This window comes from Pan paniscus, chromosome 18 (genome assembly GCF_029289425.2).
Source record: "Pan paniscus chromosome 18, NHGRI_mPanPan1-v2.0_pri, whole genome shotgun sequence".
NCBI classification, from domain to species: domain Eukaryota; kingdom Metazoa; phylum Chordata; class Mammalia; order Primates; family Hominidae; genus Pan; species Pan paniscus.
Window position 1 is genome coordinate 16187398 of NC_073267.2, and position 15800 is coordinate 16203197.

Genomic DNA, 15800 nt, shown 5'->3' on the forward strand with positions numbered 1-15800 from the left:
TGAAACAAAGCAATAACATAAGGACTGCAGTATTCATTTTATTTTTATATTATTTATTTATTCTTTGTTAGTTTCTTATCATCCGCTCAGGGTGGAAGCGGAGTTATGAGACACTCGGGAGGTGTCTTGAGATTATCATACGCTGAGGGTGGAGGGGGATAGAGCGCCCACGCGGGAGGTGTCTTGAGATTATCATCCTCTGAGGGTGGAGGTGAGGGTGGAGCTGAGGGTGGAGCTGAGGGTGGAGCTGAGGGTGGAAGAGGAGTGAGGAGACACTCGGGAGGTATCTTGAGATTATCATCCGCTGAGGGTGGAAGGGGATGCAGCGGACACTCGGGCGGTGTCTTGAGGCTCAGGGAGTTATCCGTTATACGACGTTGTTGAGGTGGAGGAGGTGGCTGGCGGCCCATCCTGTTTTTTAAAGTTTCAGCTGTGAGGTAGGGCCAGTGGGGCAATCCTGAAGAATGACGATGCTCCGCTGCCGCCATTCTGACCTGTAGGGCCAAAGGAGGGAATGTTTTCACACATATTCATTTGATGGACAAAATTACCGCCACCAACACAGTCTGCACCTTCTGTTGCTGGTGATAGATTTTTGCACCTTTCCATCCTCCAGGTTTCAGAATAGCAGTATCAGTGTCATAATATCACCCTTCCACTGAGTACTGCCGACAGCTGGGGGGTAAAGAAAAGTCATTGGGACACACTGTTGTCTCCACATGCCACTGTGTCTGTCTGCAAATGTAGGCAGGCTGGGGTCCTGCCCCAGGGAAGACAGAGTCATAACGGAGTAATACAGAAGCGTGTTTGAGACACAGGAGTGTCTATGTCTATCCTCATTCCTCCCTCACAGCCATCACCAGAGCATGTTTCTTGCACCAGGTCAACAGACAGTAAGAGACAGTAAGAGAGGCATGAAAAGCCCATTGTCCACACATGTTGTAGCTTCTTTTTGGAGAATGTTTTCCAGGCCTTTTATGTTCTGTCTCTGATTCTCAGAACTCTGCAAGGTCAGTGTGACCACCCTGCTCCAAATCTAAGAAAACAGAGGTTTCCAGAGGAAGGAGAAATTGTGCCCAGGGTCACACAGCTTGCAAGAGGCAGAGTGGAAGTTGATTCCAGCTCTGCCTGCAGGCCCCTCTCATTTCCCCTCTGTTTCCCTTCTTGACAAAGGATCTTCTTCACTCCGGAGGTGCCACCCATGAGAACAAAGAGCTCTGGAGAGATGTGGGTTCCTGAAGAGCTGCAGGGGAACTGGGAGAGGGTTTTCTGACAGAACAATCTTATCTCAAGAAGTCAGTTAGGCATGGCTATAATATTTCTTTTCACTCCCAGGTAATACCAAATTGTAAGTGCACTAAAACATGAAGAATACTTTTGTCCATGGAAAAATGAGGTGGGAATTCTAAACAAAGCAAGTTTTAAAACTGTGTTTCACTTCAAGTGTACAAGTCCCATCACGTGTAATCATAGGACTCGGCAGCTTTTGAAGGTACAGAGGCCACACAAGAACCAGCTTAGCTGAGCATCATTTAAGGCCTTCATTTGGAATTGTCCCTGTGGGTAATAAGTTACATTCACTCTTCACTAATTTACAGTCAGGGCCCATTTGCTATTACAAATACGGAACCTCTGACACTTAGAATATTAGATCAGGGCCCCATTGGGTGGGGATGAAGGTGTTTTTGCACAACACGGTTACCAAGAGGGATGGGACTGTGATGCTTGTAGGCAGCCTTCCTCTCTGCCATCTCCCTCTGCAGGGCTTGAGCACAGAGCCGTAGGGAGAAAAATGTATCCATGTCCTGACCTGGCAGACTATGTCCAAAAGCAAGGAAAACAAGCAAACTTACCCAGTTGCAAAGAGGCTTTCTTGCAGAAGGGGGGATCTGAAAAAGCCAACACATGAGAAATTGAATGTTGAGAGAGTCTAAGGGCCGTGGCATCATCTGCATCAGCACTGAACTATCCTGCAACTGCGGGGAGGAAGCTCCTTACTTTGCATTTGTGGTAGTCCTCTGCCCGCCGCCGCAACGCTTGCGCAGGTTGAAACGTTTTCCTATGGATTACAATCACTTTCATCAGATAAAGCACCACTTTCAGGATGATTTTAAATAATCTGCCACGTTTCTGTTATCCTCACAACTGTACCCTCACACAATCTATCTCTACCTAGAAAACTTATTTCAGATGGCTGTAAGAGTACAGTCTGAGCCGGTCACGGTGGCTGATGCCTGTAATCCCAGCACTCTGGGAGGGCGGGGCGGATGGATCATGAGGTCAGGAGATTGAGACCATCCTGGCTAATACGGTGAAACCCCGTCTCTACTAAAAATACAAAAAATTAGCCGGGCATGGTGGCAGGCACCTGTAATCCCAGCTACTCGGGAGGCTGAGGCAGGGGAATCACTTGAACCTGGGAGGCGGAGGTTGCAGTGAGCCAAGATCACATCATTGCACTCCAGCCTGGGTGACACAGCGAGACTCCATCTCAGAAAAACAAAAACAAAAACAAAAAAACTGTACAGTCTGATCCAAACTGTTGCTATATTGATTCCTCCTCTTGCTTACTGCCTGCTGACTTCTGAGATGATAGTTTCCTTCCCCATTCTCAGTATATCCCTAATTCATCCTTCATTGAGCATCTTTTATCGTAAAGCTGTATTCTCTTTGTATTAATATCCTTACTGTGTTTCACAGGGCAGAAACAGCTGGGCTTATAAACAGGCATAGTCCTTCTGAAGGATGTGGTTGATCCTACAACAACACACTTTCCTAAGGATGACAACAACTCACCCCACCCCTAGAATGGCTGGTATGAACCGAGTTTCCACACAGTCTAGCTGGCAATGGGGTCAGGAGATGTTTTGCTTCTTCACATCTTTTGGTCACTGGTAAATATTAAGGTACTTTGTTTTCTGTTTTGTGAACTCTCTCTCTCTCTCACGATATGTCTTCTGACCATTTGTTTCTATTTCTGCATTTACTGGGTCTAAACATTGTACAAAGGTTAAAAACAACACTCCAATGGGCGTTTCCCAAGAGGGTGGGGTTCAGTTTCTGAACTCACTTGTAGGTGTGTATTTCTTTCATATTCAATTTCCCATTTTCCTCTGCCTCTGATAGCAGCCTCTCCTTTGCTGCATGCTCATGTTCTTTCATACTTCGTTTCCTCAGACTAGAAGGGAGAGAAATGCACACACATGATCCACCAGCCCGTGTGGGATTCCCTCTGCCCTTCTGGCATCTGAAGGCTGTGATTCAAAGATCCCCCCCTGCAACCTTCCCATAAATGAACCAACTGATTCTCACAACTGAAGGAAGAATGGACACCTCCCATTGAGGGACAAAAAAAAATCACACTCTGGCCTGCTGGCAAGTCACCTGTCATTTCCAGCTCATCTTCATAGTTCCATAGTTAGTCCTATTCTTTAGTAAATATAAAGACTATTAAAAGCTTCTATGAGGTGCACTATGTGTGTCTCTGGGGTCAGTCTTGTGCTTGACACAGCAAAAGCTCATTTTAGTTCAGTGTGAAAAACCAGACCTCACCAATTCATCACAACTAACTCCATCGGAAGCAGAGGATTGCTCCTCATCTGACTCCTCCTGTGTGAGACCCAGAGGCTGATGCCGGAACTGAGACCATCAGCCATAGAGAGATCCTTCCAGAATATGGTGTCATTAACCCCGCAGTTCACTACTGCACTTTGCCATGATTCAGGACTGGAACTCTTGTCATCGACTTTAAAGATCCTGAAAAGGCAATCTGAATGCTGGGCGCATCTATTGAATTAGAAATGATTGGAATGGCTCCTAAGTCAGGGTGTTATGTCCTGAAAATAGGTGACAACTGCAAACCATCCACCCTGGTGTTGACTGACTTTAACAAGGTTCAGTTCACAGAGATTGAGGGCAGAAAAAGGAAACGGCCTAAAAAGGGTAAGTTTGCTGTGTTGCCCTCACACCACTTGATTCATGGTCCTGATCCTAAGGATCTCACCTGATACTTGGTTTTATAGGAAGGATGTGTAAAATTCCCAGAACGCTAGGAAACAGGGACGAAAACACTTCAAAGAGAAAGTTAATCAACTTGTTTCTGACCACAGGGCATCCTTCAGCACATGCTGTCTGGAGTGGCCTCCAACAAGGAGTGTGTGGTGAGGTGCTGAGAATGCAATGGGAGCAGGGTCCTGTCCCCACGCTAAAGAAGCTCACAGTTTAATGCAAATGAGAAGCCAGTGAGGACATCACTACTCCTGCTGTGCACTTGGGAACTAGAAACACAAAACCTGACTCTGGAGGGAAGCTAAGGAAGCATTCGACTCTTGAGTTGACATAAGTGCATCTGAAGCTTCTGATCTCTGATGAGAACAATGGGGGACACCAAACAGAATATAAAACCCATGATTGAATACATCAAATTGCTAACATGGCAGTAAACAGACACGAGGTGAAGACGGAGAAGAAGGAAACCCAGGACGAAAGTCAGCCTCGCATTTGGAACCCATTTCCCTGAGTTTCATTGCTGAACTCCAGAAGGAACTACTGAGATGCAAAGAAGCACAGCAGCTTTTGCACACATGCGTGGGGTTAGATGGAAAACAAGTGGATTGAGGGTCTGCGAATGAAAGCGACCCATACTGAAGTCCACTGGCTCTGGTTGAGACCCAGAAGGGTCATGCAACAGAATAGAGGTGGACAGGAAATACCCTGGCCTTTGTAGGGACTGAGCCTGCACCGACGACCTCAATTGCAGCCTGTATGGAGGACCCCTGACCATCCCCCAGAAGTAGACTCCCATCTCTTCTGCAGCAAGATAACATGCTACTAGGCCTCAATTCATTGCTAAATATTTTGTAACAAGTATCTCACATTTAACAAAAAAAGATCAGTCATATGGCAGCAAAATACAATGTAATATGACCAAAACATGAAAGACTGTGAAAATGAATCTGGAGGTGACCCAAGCATTGAATTCAACAATCCAGGCTGGGTGCGGTGGCTCACACTGGGAGGCTGAGGTAGGCAGATCACCTGAGGTCAGGAGTTCAAGACTAGCCTGGCCAACATGGTGAACCCCTGTCTCTACTAAAAATACAAAAATTGGGCTGGGCACGGTGGCTCACGCCTGTAATCCCAGCACATTGGGAGGCCGAGGTGTGCGGATCATGACGTCAGGAGTTCTAGACCAGCTTGGCTAATATGGTGAAACCCCGCCTCTACTAAAAATACAAAAATTATCCGGGCATGGTGGCATATGCCTGTAGTCCCAGCTACTCAAGAGGCTGAGGGATAAGAATCGTTTGAACCTGGGAGGCGGAGGTTGCAGTGAGCCAAGATCATGCCACTGCACTCTAGCCTGGGTGACAGAGTGAGACTCTGTCTCAAAAAAAAAAAAAAAAAAAAAATTGGCCGAATGTGGTGGCACACACCTGTAATCCAAGCTACTCGGGAAGCTGAGGCAGAGTTGCTTCAAACTGGGAGGCAGAGGTTGCAGTGAGCCAAGATTGCACCATAGCACTCCAGCCTGGGCGAAAGAGCGAGACTCTATCTCAAAATTAAAAAAAAAAAAAAAAGGCTGGGTGTGGTGGCTCACGCCTCTAATCCCAGCACTTTGGGAGGCTGAGGCGGGTGGATTACCTGAGGTCAGAAGTTTGAGACCAGCCTGGACAACATGGTGAAACCCCATCTCTAGTAAAAATACAAAAATTAGCTGGGCGTGGTGTTGGGCACCTGTAATCCCAGCTACTTGGGAGGCTGAGGCAGGAGAATTGCTTGAACCCAAAAGGCAGTGAGCTGAGATTGTGCCATTGCACTACAGCCTGGGCAACAAGAGCAAAGCTCCATCTCAGGAAAAAAAAAAAAAGAGAGAGAGAAAGGAAAACCAATGCCAGTACTAGCAACTCCTCTTCCCCCAAAAAAATCACAAACAAGAATGTAGGAAGGGAAAGGAATTATACATCTTAAACTAATGAAGCAGAAAGGACAAACTCAATTTTGAACCCACTGAATTTGCCACAAATATTGCAGAAAATATTCTCAAGGACTTTACAGTTGTCTACTTTGATTGGCACATGGTTCATACAACAGTATTTGTGTCAAGGCACATCTTACTGTTCTTTGGTAGTCTTCCTCTTTCCATTGATTTTGTCATGACGGTTGACTTTTGTTGTCACCTTCATCTTATGGATTTTATCTCGAACTGTGGTTTTCACCTGTCTCCATAAAGTAAAGATGGCTTCCAGGACAATTTTAATTCCTAGAAAGGAAGAAACTCTTTTCTTTGTGTGCATACAAATGGACCTCAGCCCTTGCTGAGAGTGAGGAGAGGAGAAGGTGAGAAACCTGAGGGCAAGAAGCTGTTCTTTCCCTTTCCAGGGCAAACTCATTTCCACACTATGGAGACTCCAACAGAGCCATACCTTCCTGTCTACAGTGGTTGGACCTCCTGGCTCTCTGCTGTACATCCGTGGATCCATCATGTCCATTTTGAGACGGGAAGATAGTCTTCAGGAAAGACACCTAGGAAATAATAATATAAGAATGACGGCTGGGCACGGTGGCTCATGTGTATAATCCCAGTACTTTGGGAGGCCGAGGCAGGTGGATCACGGGGTCAGGAGTTCAAGACCAGCCTGGCCAAGATGGTGAAACCCCGTCGCTACTAAAAATACAAAAACTAGCCGGGCATGGCAGCGGGTGCCTGTAATCCGAGCTACTCGGGAGGCTGAGGCAGAGAACGGTTTGAAGCTGGGAGCCGGAGGTTGCAGTGAGCCGAGATCACACCACTGCACTCCAGCCTGAGCGACAGAATGAGACTCTGTCACACACACACACACACACACAAGAATGACATGAGGCTGGCACAGTGGCTCACTCCTGTAATCCCAGCACTTTGGGAGGCCGAGGCAGGCGGATCACCTGAGGTCGGGAGTTTGAGACCAGCCTCACCAACATGGAGAAATGCTGTCTCTGCTAAAAATACAAAATTAGCCAGGCATGGTGGTGCATGCCTGTAATCCCAGCTAGTCGGGAGGCTGAGGCAGGAGAATCACTTGAACCCAGCAGGAAAACGTTGTGGTGAGCTGAGATTGTGCCATTGCACTCCAACCTGGGCAACAAAACTGAAACTCTGTCTCAAAAAAAAAAAAAAAAAAAATAGGCCAGGTGCGGTAGCTCACGCCTGTAATCCCAGCACTTTGGGAGGCCGAGGCGGGTGAAACACAAGGTCAAGAGATGGAGACCATCCTGGGCAACATGGTGAAACCCCGTCTCTACTAAAAATACAAAAATTAGCTGAGCATGGTGATGCACGCCTGTAGTCCCAGCTACTCGGGAGGCTGAGGCAGGAGAACTGCTTGAACCCAGCAGGCAGAGGTTGCAGTGAGCCAAGATCCCACCACTGCACTCCAGCCTGGTGACAGAGTGAGACTCCGTCTCAAAAAAAAAAAAAAAAAAAATGACATGAATATACTTCACACAACGGAACTGCACACTTCAACACGGTTAGATGGTAATTATCATCTTGTAAGTATTTTACCACAGGTTAACATGTTTCACAACCTGAAAAGGAAGTAATTACCTTCAGCTCTCTGAGTTCTAGAATTTGTAACATTTCACCCCCTGCTCCTTCCTGATCCGCACTGAAGCATCTTTCTTCTGTCCCTGCTCTACTCAGAGTTTACTTTCCCTTCCCTCACATCAGCTTCGTTGAGGCTGGTTTGAACTTAACGCAAAACATTCTCACTAATGACTGAATTCCCACCAAGATTTCCATATTATCACAGTATGCTTTTAATCTTCGAAGATATTAAATATTTGTTCTCATCATAGCTAAAATGCAATGCAAATCCCATCTCAGATGTGGGTCAGATACCTATGAATCTCCTGAGGTAGTCATTGAAATGACTTTTTTCTTGAGACGGAGTGTCACTCAACCATGCTGAAGTGCAGTGGCGCTACCTTGGCTCACGGCAACCTCCACCTCCCAGATCAAGCGATTCTTGTGCCTCGGCCTCCCAAGTAGCTGGGATTACAGGTGCCCGCTACCATGCCTGGCTAATTTTTGTCTTTTTAGTAGAGATGGGGTTTCACTATGTTGGCCCATCTGGTCTTGAACCCCTGACCTCAAGTGATCCACCTGCCTCAGCCTCCCAAAGTGCTGGGATTACAGGCATGAGCCACCACACCTGGCCTGAAACAATATCTTTCAAATTCTTTGTAGAATTTGTTTTTTCCTGATTTCTGCACATAGGATAAACAAAAAAATCATGTACTAGGATTTCGAGAGAAGCAATGGGTAATCTAAAAAGATGAAAACAGCAACCACGTCTCTCCCACAGCTACTGCTAGATTTCATAGGAAAGGTAGCTGGTCCACTTTGGAGCTAGGAGAAATGTCAAACACATGAAGAAATGACAAGCAAAGAAATGCCATCACGCATGAATGCTTCATGGCACCCATGATGTCCCTGCTTAGGAGGTAATGGTATAGATGACTAGATGACAAGGACAAAGATGAGAGGTGCAAAGTTGTCCAAGTCCAACAGCTCAACTGAACTTTCCTAAATGGAATTGTTAAAAAGTGGTAAATTTAAAAACTTCCCCTGGCTCACGTGGTGGCTCACGCTTGTAATCCCAGCACTTTGGGAGGCTGAGGCGGGTGGATCATTTGAGGTCGGGTTTTGAGACTAGCCTGGCCAACATGGTAAAACCCCGACTCTACTACAAATACAAAAATTAGCTGGTCATGGTGGTGGGCACCTGTAATCCCAGCTACTTGAGAGGCTGAGGCAGGGGAATCACTTGAAGCCAGGAGGTGGAGGTTGCAGTGAGCCGAGATCACACCATTATACTCCAGCCTGGGCAACAGAGGGAGACTCGTCTTGGGGGTGAGAAAAGAAAAAAAAGAAAAAAAAAAAAAGCTTCCTCCAATTTATACCAAAAATTCTCTGCTCAGGACTAAGTGGCATAGAGAATGTTAAATGTGCCTAGATATCTTCATAACTCATATATTTTCTGTTTTCTACATATCTTGAAAGGCAGTGCCAAATGACGTGTAATTATCTAGGCGGTAAAACTGAAACATACTTCCTCTTCCCTTGAATATAAAAAAGCATTGTGGTATTAGTACTTTTATCTTGGATCATTGTTCAGAAGGAGGTTCAGCCCCCAGACGACCACATTTTTACTGTCATGAATGGCAAGACAAAATGTAGAGCTCAACTTCCCCAAAGGAAAAAAGGCTCAAAAGACAAATTATGGCACAACTTAGCAGCCAAATTCTTACCAAGTACAGACTTTTGACATACTGATCTCTCTCCAGTTGCAAGTGGGAACATGCACTTTGAATGATGTCATTCAAAATTACCCTGCCCAGACACACTTTTCATTGATTCTCTTGGAGGGCAGTTCTAAGAGATTCTCTGGGGCTTTCTCTGCATCATGAGACGCAGTGCAGTTCTGCCCTTCACCTTCCGGCAGTTTGTCACCTCGTCCCTATGACCTCAGAGGAACTTTGTCTCAGGCCAACTGTTTGTTCCTTGGGCTCTTTCATTTCCCCTAAAAATCATCTGCTGCCCCTCTAAATGGCCTACATCTCCATCTATCTCCCTCTCTCCTCAGAAGAGGGTGCTCTTTAAGCATCAACCATCCAGCCCTTCTAGCAGTCTCATTTTTCAGCTGGTTCCCATGTTTATGCCTGTTCTATGTTTTTCTTTTCCTGTTAAGCTGTCTGTTGTCAGCTCATTTCTGCAGTGAATCTTCAGAGAGGAGACTGGAAGCTTTCCTTCCACCCATACGATAGAACTATAAAGCACAAGAGTTTAGAAAGACTTTCCTATTTAAGTGACGAAACCTCATACTCCATCTGTGACAAATAGCACAAAGGTTAAAAAAACTTATTTTTGACCAAAAGCTCTGTTGACATTCTATTAAACAAACACCGACCTATTTAATTTTCATAATGTAAATGGCAGGTATTTTCATAATTCTTATGCTAATAAATCATTTCCCTGATTTTTGGGGTAAAACCACATATTCATAATGAAGTCCAGAAACGTGAATTGTTTCATATAATTTATTCTTATTTGTGATTACAAGTATACCTCTACAGAAAGTTAGTATACTCACAGAAAGGTAACTTGTGCAGAGGGAGATGGCAAATTTATAACTTCTCAGAAACACAGTAATGATAAGTAACCAAAGACTTCCACCAAAGTCAGTCCCACGATGACGAAGGTCAGCCAGAGTATTGATAACCTGGAATAATAATAGTTGAAATAATGAAAAGGTCAATGACACTGACAATATTTCACTCAGAAAGAATCATCCTTAGAAACCGTCAACCTCCTCCAAAAGGTAACCACATCCCTCAGATAGCACCGTGGGATTCCACTGCTACAAAAAAGAACAGAAGTTAGAAGTCACATGTTTTTCAGATGGCTGGTAGTGTTTTTAGGCATTGCAAATGTGGGGTGTTGTCTTTCTTGGTATAAAGCAGGGATATCCAATCTTTTGACTTCCCTGCCTATATTAAAAGAAGCAAAGTTGTCTTGAGCCACACATAACATACACTAACACTAACAATAGCTGATGATCTAAAAAAAACCTCTTTTTTTTGGGGGGGGGGGACAGAGTTCCTCTCCACTCAGTCACCCAGGCTGGAGTGCAGTGGTGCAATCTCGGCTCACTGCAACCTCCAGCTCCTGGGCTCAAGCCATTCTCCTCCCTCAGCCTCCCGAGCAGCTGAGATTACAGGTCTCTGCCACCATGCCCGACTAATTTTTGTATTTTTACTAGAGATGAGGTTTCACCATGTTGGCCAGTCTGGCCTTGAACTCCCGACAGGCGATCTGCCTGCCTCGGCCTCCCAAAGTGCTGGGATTACAGGTGTGTGCGAGCCACCGTGCCCGGCCATTTTTTTTTTGTTTTTGTTTTTGTTTGTTGTTTTTGAGATGGGGTCTCACTCTGTCACCCAGGCTGGAGTGCAGTGGTGTGCTCTCGGCTCACTGCAACCTCTGCCTCTCAGGTTCAAGTGATTCTCCTGCCTCAGCCTCCTGAGTAGCTGGGAGTACAGGTGCCTGACAGTGCACTCAGCAAATTTTTGTATTTTTTGTGGAGATGGGGTTTTGCCATGTTGGCCAGGGTGGTCTCGAACTCCTGACCTCAGGTTATCTGCTCGCCTCAGCCTCCCAAAGTGCTGGGATTACAGGCATGAGCCACTGTACCTGGCCAAAATCTCCTAATGTTTTAAGAAAGTTTACAAATTTGTGTTGAACTGCATTCAAAACTGTCCTGGGCCACATGCAGCCCGTCACTCATGGCTAAGACAAGCTAAGTAGAAAGTAATTATCTTATCTTTTCTTTTCTTTTTGTTTGGAGACAAAGTCTTGCTCTGTCACCCAGGCTAGATTGCAGTGGCATGATCTCAGCTCACTGCAACCTCCGCCTCCCGGGTTCAAGCGATTCTCCTGCCTCAGTTACTGAGTAACTGGGATTACAGGCGCCTGCCACCACGCTCGGCTAATTTTTGTATTTTTAGTAGAAACAGGGTTTCACCATCTTGGCCAGGCTGGTCTCCAACTCCTGACCTCATGATCCACCTGCCTCGGCCTCCCAAAGTGCTGGGAATACAGGTGTGAGCCACTACACCTGGCCAGTAGTTATCTTTTCTTTAGTTATTTACTTGTTTTTTAAATTGATGTATAACATTGGATGCATTTATTATATATCACATGGTAAAAGAATCCCTCTAAATAATACTTCTCTCTTGGATTATATGAATCTTTGTCATTTAAAGCTCAGCATAAGTAAAAAAAAAAAAAATACAATGAAGAGATTACTTCATTCACAAATAAGTATCGAATTTTAGTGCTTAAAAATTAACAAGGTGGGCCGGGCATGGTGGCTCACGCCTGCAATCCCAGCACTTTGGGAAGCCGAGGTGGGTGGACCGCGAGATCAGGAGATTGAGACCATCCTAGCTAACACGGTGAAACCAATCTCTCCTAAAAATACAAAAAATTAGCAGGGCATGGTGGCACGCGCCTATAGTTCCAGCTACTTGGGAGGCTGAGGCAGAAGAATCACTTGAACCCGGGAGGCAGAGGTTGCAGTGAGCCAAGATCGCAGCACTGCACTTCAGCCTGGGTGACAGAGCGAGACTCTGTCTCAAAAAAAAAAAAAAAAAAAAAAAATTACCAAGGTGGAGATCATGAAAATGGCATGAATAGTGTGGGATTTCTCTAAGATTGTTGACATTCATTCCATTATACTCTTATGTGAGTGAAGACGAAGACTTCCCCTGAGTAAGTTCAGACAGCTTGTGATAACATTTCTACATCGATTCCTCAGGATTTAACTATATATTCTTGAAAACATCTCAATTTTCAATGTTTCTTTCAAGATGGTGAATTAAACAGAGATAGCCCTTCAACAGGTTGAACTCAGCATATGCTGAGTCTGAAATGGAAATGATGGAGTTAGAGAACCATACAACAATGGTAATGATTTCAGAAACATGGTGTTGAGCAGAATAAAGCAGACACAAAAGAGTACCTATGGCATGGCATGCATCTGTATACACGAAATTCCAGAATAAGCAAGCTAACCTATGATAAGAAAGAGACTGGCTGGGAAGAGTGAGAGTTCACTTTCTGGGGTGACATAATAGTGTAGATCTTGGCTGGGCACGGTGGTTCATGCCTGTAATCCCAATGCTTTGGGAGGCTGAGGCGGGCGGATCACCTGAGGTCGGGAGTTCAAAACCAGCCTGACCAACATGGAGAAACCCTATCTCTACTAAAAATACAAAATTAGCTGGGAGTGGTGGCACATGTCTGTAATCCCAGCCACTCGGGAGGCTGAGGCAGGAGAATCGCTCGAATCTGGGAAGCAGAGGTTGCGGTGAGCTGATACTGCCCCATTGCACTCCAGCCTCGGCAACAAGGGAGAAACTGTCTCAAAAAAATAAATAAATAAATAAAATAATGTAGATCTTGAAAGGGGGTTGGTTTATGCTGGTGTATGTACTTTCCAAAGTTAGTAAACTTACACTTAAGGTTATATATTTTGGCCAGGCGCGGTGGCTCACGCCTGTAATCCCAGCACTGGGAGGCCGAGGCAGGCGGATCACGAGGTGAAGAGATGGAGACTATCCTGGCGAACATGGTGAAACCCCGTCTCTACTAAAAATACACAAATTAGCCAGGCGTTGTAATCAGAGCTACTCAGGAGGCTGAGGCAGGACAATTGCTTGAACCCCGGAAGCGGAGGTTGCAGTGAGCCGAGATCTTGCCACTGCACTCCAGCTCTGTCTAAAAAAAAAAAAAAAAAAAAAAAAAGTCATCAAACCAGATGACACAAATCAAATGACAATTCACTTTGTTTTGGTCTGTTCTGTTTGTTAGAGACAAGAGTGCAGCGGGGCCATCTCGGCTCACTGCAACGGCCAGCTCCTGGGCCCAAGCGATCCTCCCACCTCAGCCTCTCCAGTAACTGGGATAACAGGTACGCACCACCAGGCCCGACTAATCTTTTTTGGAATTTTTTGTAGAGATGGGGTTTTGCTATGATGCCCTGGCTAGTCTTCAACTCCTGGACTCAAGTGATCTGCCCACCTCGGCCCCCTAAAGTGCTGGGATTACAGGCCTGAGCTGTGTCATTTCATGCCGCGTGACACAGCCCAGTAAAAAGGAAGAAACCCCGCGGGTCCAGCGTCTACTCACACAGGTGGACTGATGGCTGATAAATCCCAGCAGGAGCCAAAAGAGGAGCCGAAAGAGCAGCCACAGCACCCGTCCACTCACACAGGTGGACTGATGGCTGATAAATGCCAGCAGGAGCCAAAAGAGGAGCCAAAAGAGCAGCCACCGCACCCGCATGTCCTGGTCCTTTCAGGCGCCCTGAGGCGGCCAGGATAGAGGTGGAGGTGGCTTAGGGCAGGGGGGAGGGAAGGGGACGGGGACCGGGGCCGGATCTGAGTTGGGGAGGAGGAGGGGAGGGGCAGGGGAGGGGAAGGGGAGGGGAAGGGGAAGGGGAGGGGAAGGGGGGAAGTAAGGGAAGGGAAAGGAGGAGAAGGGGGCTGTTGGGCACCTGGAGGAGGTGGAGGAGGAGGAGGAGAAGAAGAAAGGGTCTGGGAAAGGATCCGGTTCAAATTAAGTACTCAAGCGCTGGTGGAAGGCTTAGCTACAGGTCACGGAGAAGATCAGGGAAGCAACAGGACACGCGGGGCAAGGGAGCGTGAGGCTTAGGAGCAATTAGAGGGAGACTAAGGTTCTGCTTTCCACCAAACCTTCTTCGGTCTGGGCCCTCCCTTAGCAACCCTGGGGCTTCATACTCCCTCTCCACCAATCCCTGATGACCCCGGTGGTGCCTCACAATGGACATTCCAAGTAGCGCCCGCATCATTCCAATGACCCCTCCCCCATCTCAGTCCCCCACGCTCCTCCCAAGGCCAGGTCCTCTCTGGAACCTTCACAAACCTGATTTCTGGTCCTCCCCAACCAGCTCCCTGTCCCTGCTTCTGGGTTCTCCTTCCTTCCTGAGCTCCCAGGGTTCCTCAAGGTCACTTTTGGGGACAAAACATAAAAAACAAATGATGGCAGGATGGCAGGAAGAATCTCATACCCAAGCAGAGTGCCAGGTTTTACAGCCTCCGCTCAGCCATTCATATCTTAAGCAACAAAACATCAGCAGGATGCGGAAGGTCCCGATAGTAAACCATCTCCATCACATCCGTGTAGCCATCCGCCCATCAACCTGTATCTCAGGAACAAATGTACATACATTCATTTTAAGCATGCATGGTACATTTACAAAAATTAACCTGACTTATTTTGTTCCAGCAAATCTCAATATATTTGAGAGCAATCAAATCACACAGCATGTTTCTGATCATATAACTGTGCTAGAAGTTAATGATTAAAAGCTTATTCAAAATTATTATTTGCTTGGAAATTCAAAGTGCCCTTATAAGACATAAACATAAGAAAGAATCCAAAATGAAACAAGATTGCCTTTCAACTCAATTATAAGATCATAACATGGCAATAAAATGTCTCCCTCTGGCCTGGGAATTCCTCTTTGTGGCACAAGGTTGTGTGATCTCAAATCACCCCTAACCCACCTAGACATTTTAACATCCGAAACCGAGTGATGATGTCCTTATCTATATCATCTTACTGCCTGTGTGTGTGGACTTTAAATTCTGAACCCAAACGAGGGGGAGAAAACCAAGTTGACTTTCATGATTGATCTCTCAGGGATGTCCAAGGAATCTGTGCATTTCAAGAAACAAAGTTCATCAGCTTCTCTCCTAAGGTATTTGCCCACAATACCCAGAGGGCTTGGCAGCATCATGTGTGATGGGTGGGGAGCTCCAAGCAGGTGGGCAGGACCCAGGGGCCTGGTGACCAGGACAGACCCCCACTGTCCATCACCTTTCCTGGCCCTGTCCTCAGCTAAACTTCCCACAGGCCTTCTGCCCGATCACACAGAGTGTGCCCAAACTCACTCAGGCCTCTGGCAGCTGAAAACCACTGCTTTAAATCCCTTTACCATTTACTATGACATAAGGTTATTGTTAACAGGAAATATTCGATTGATGCTACAAATGGAAAGCCAATGCCTTTACCATAAATAGAAAAACAACCCTAAGAAACAAGCAAAACAAAAACAAAACAGGGGCTGGGTGTGGTGGCTCACGCCTGTAATCCCAGCACTTTGGGAGGCCGAGGTGGGCGGATCACAAGGTCAGGAGTTCCAGACCAGCCTGGCCAATATGGTGAAACCCTGTCT

At 46.2% G+C, this 15800-nt stretch overlaps 2 protein-coding genes across 3 annotated transcripts in view; both read right to left on the reverse strand.

The window, feature by feature from the left end:
• LOC134728405 (nuclear pore complex-interacting protein family member A9-like) overlaps positions 1 to 10262 on the reverse strand; it is an 84377-nt gene extending 74115 nt beyond the window's left edge. Inside the window, exon 1 of the mRNA XM_063598416.1 lies at positions 10134 to 10262. The gene's annotated coding sequence lies outside the window, so the exon portion shown is untranslated. The remainder of the gene's footprint in view (positions 1 to 10133) is intronic.
• Positions 37 to 14741, reverse strand: LOC134728422 (nuclear pore complex-interacting protein family member A9-like). 2 transcript variants are annotated; one of them, XM_063598420.1, is made up of 8 exons: positions 14631 to 14741; positions 10134 to 10262; positions 6426 to 6525; positions 6118 to 6262; positions 3071 to 3178; positions 1999 to 2059; positions 1854 to 1889; positions 37 to 1357 (listed from the first exon to the last, which is right to left on the reverse strand). In XM_063598420.1, the coding sequence occupies exons 1-8, from the start codon at positions 14691 to 14693 to the stop codon at positions 1301 to 1303; spliced, it is 699 nt and encodes a 232-aa protein (XP_063454490.1). In that variant the 5' UTR covers positions 14694 to 14741; the 3' UTR covers positions 37 to 1300. The 2 variants fall into 2 exon arrangements, with proteins under 2 accessions (XP_063454490.1, XP_063454489.1); XM_063598419.1 differs by having other exon boundaries at positions 37 to 494; positions 14631 to 14738.
• Between the last annotated feature and the right edge of the window lie 1059 nt (positions 14742 to 15800).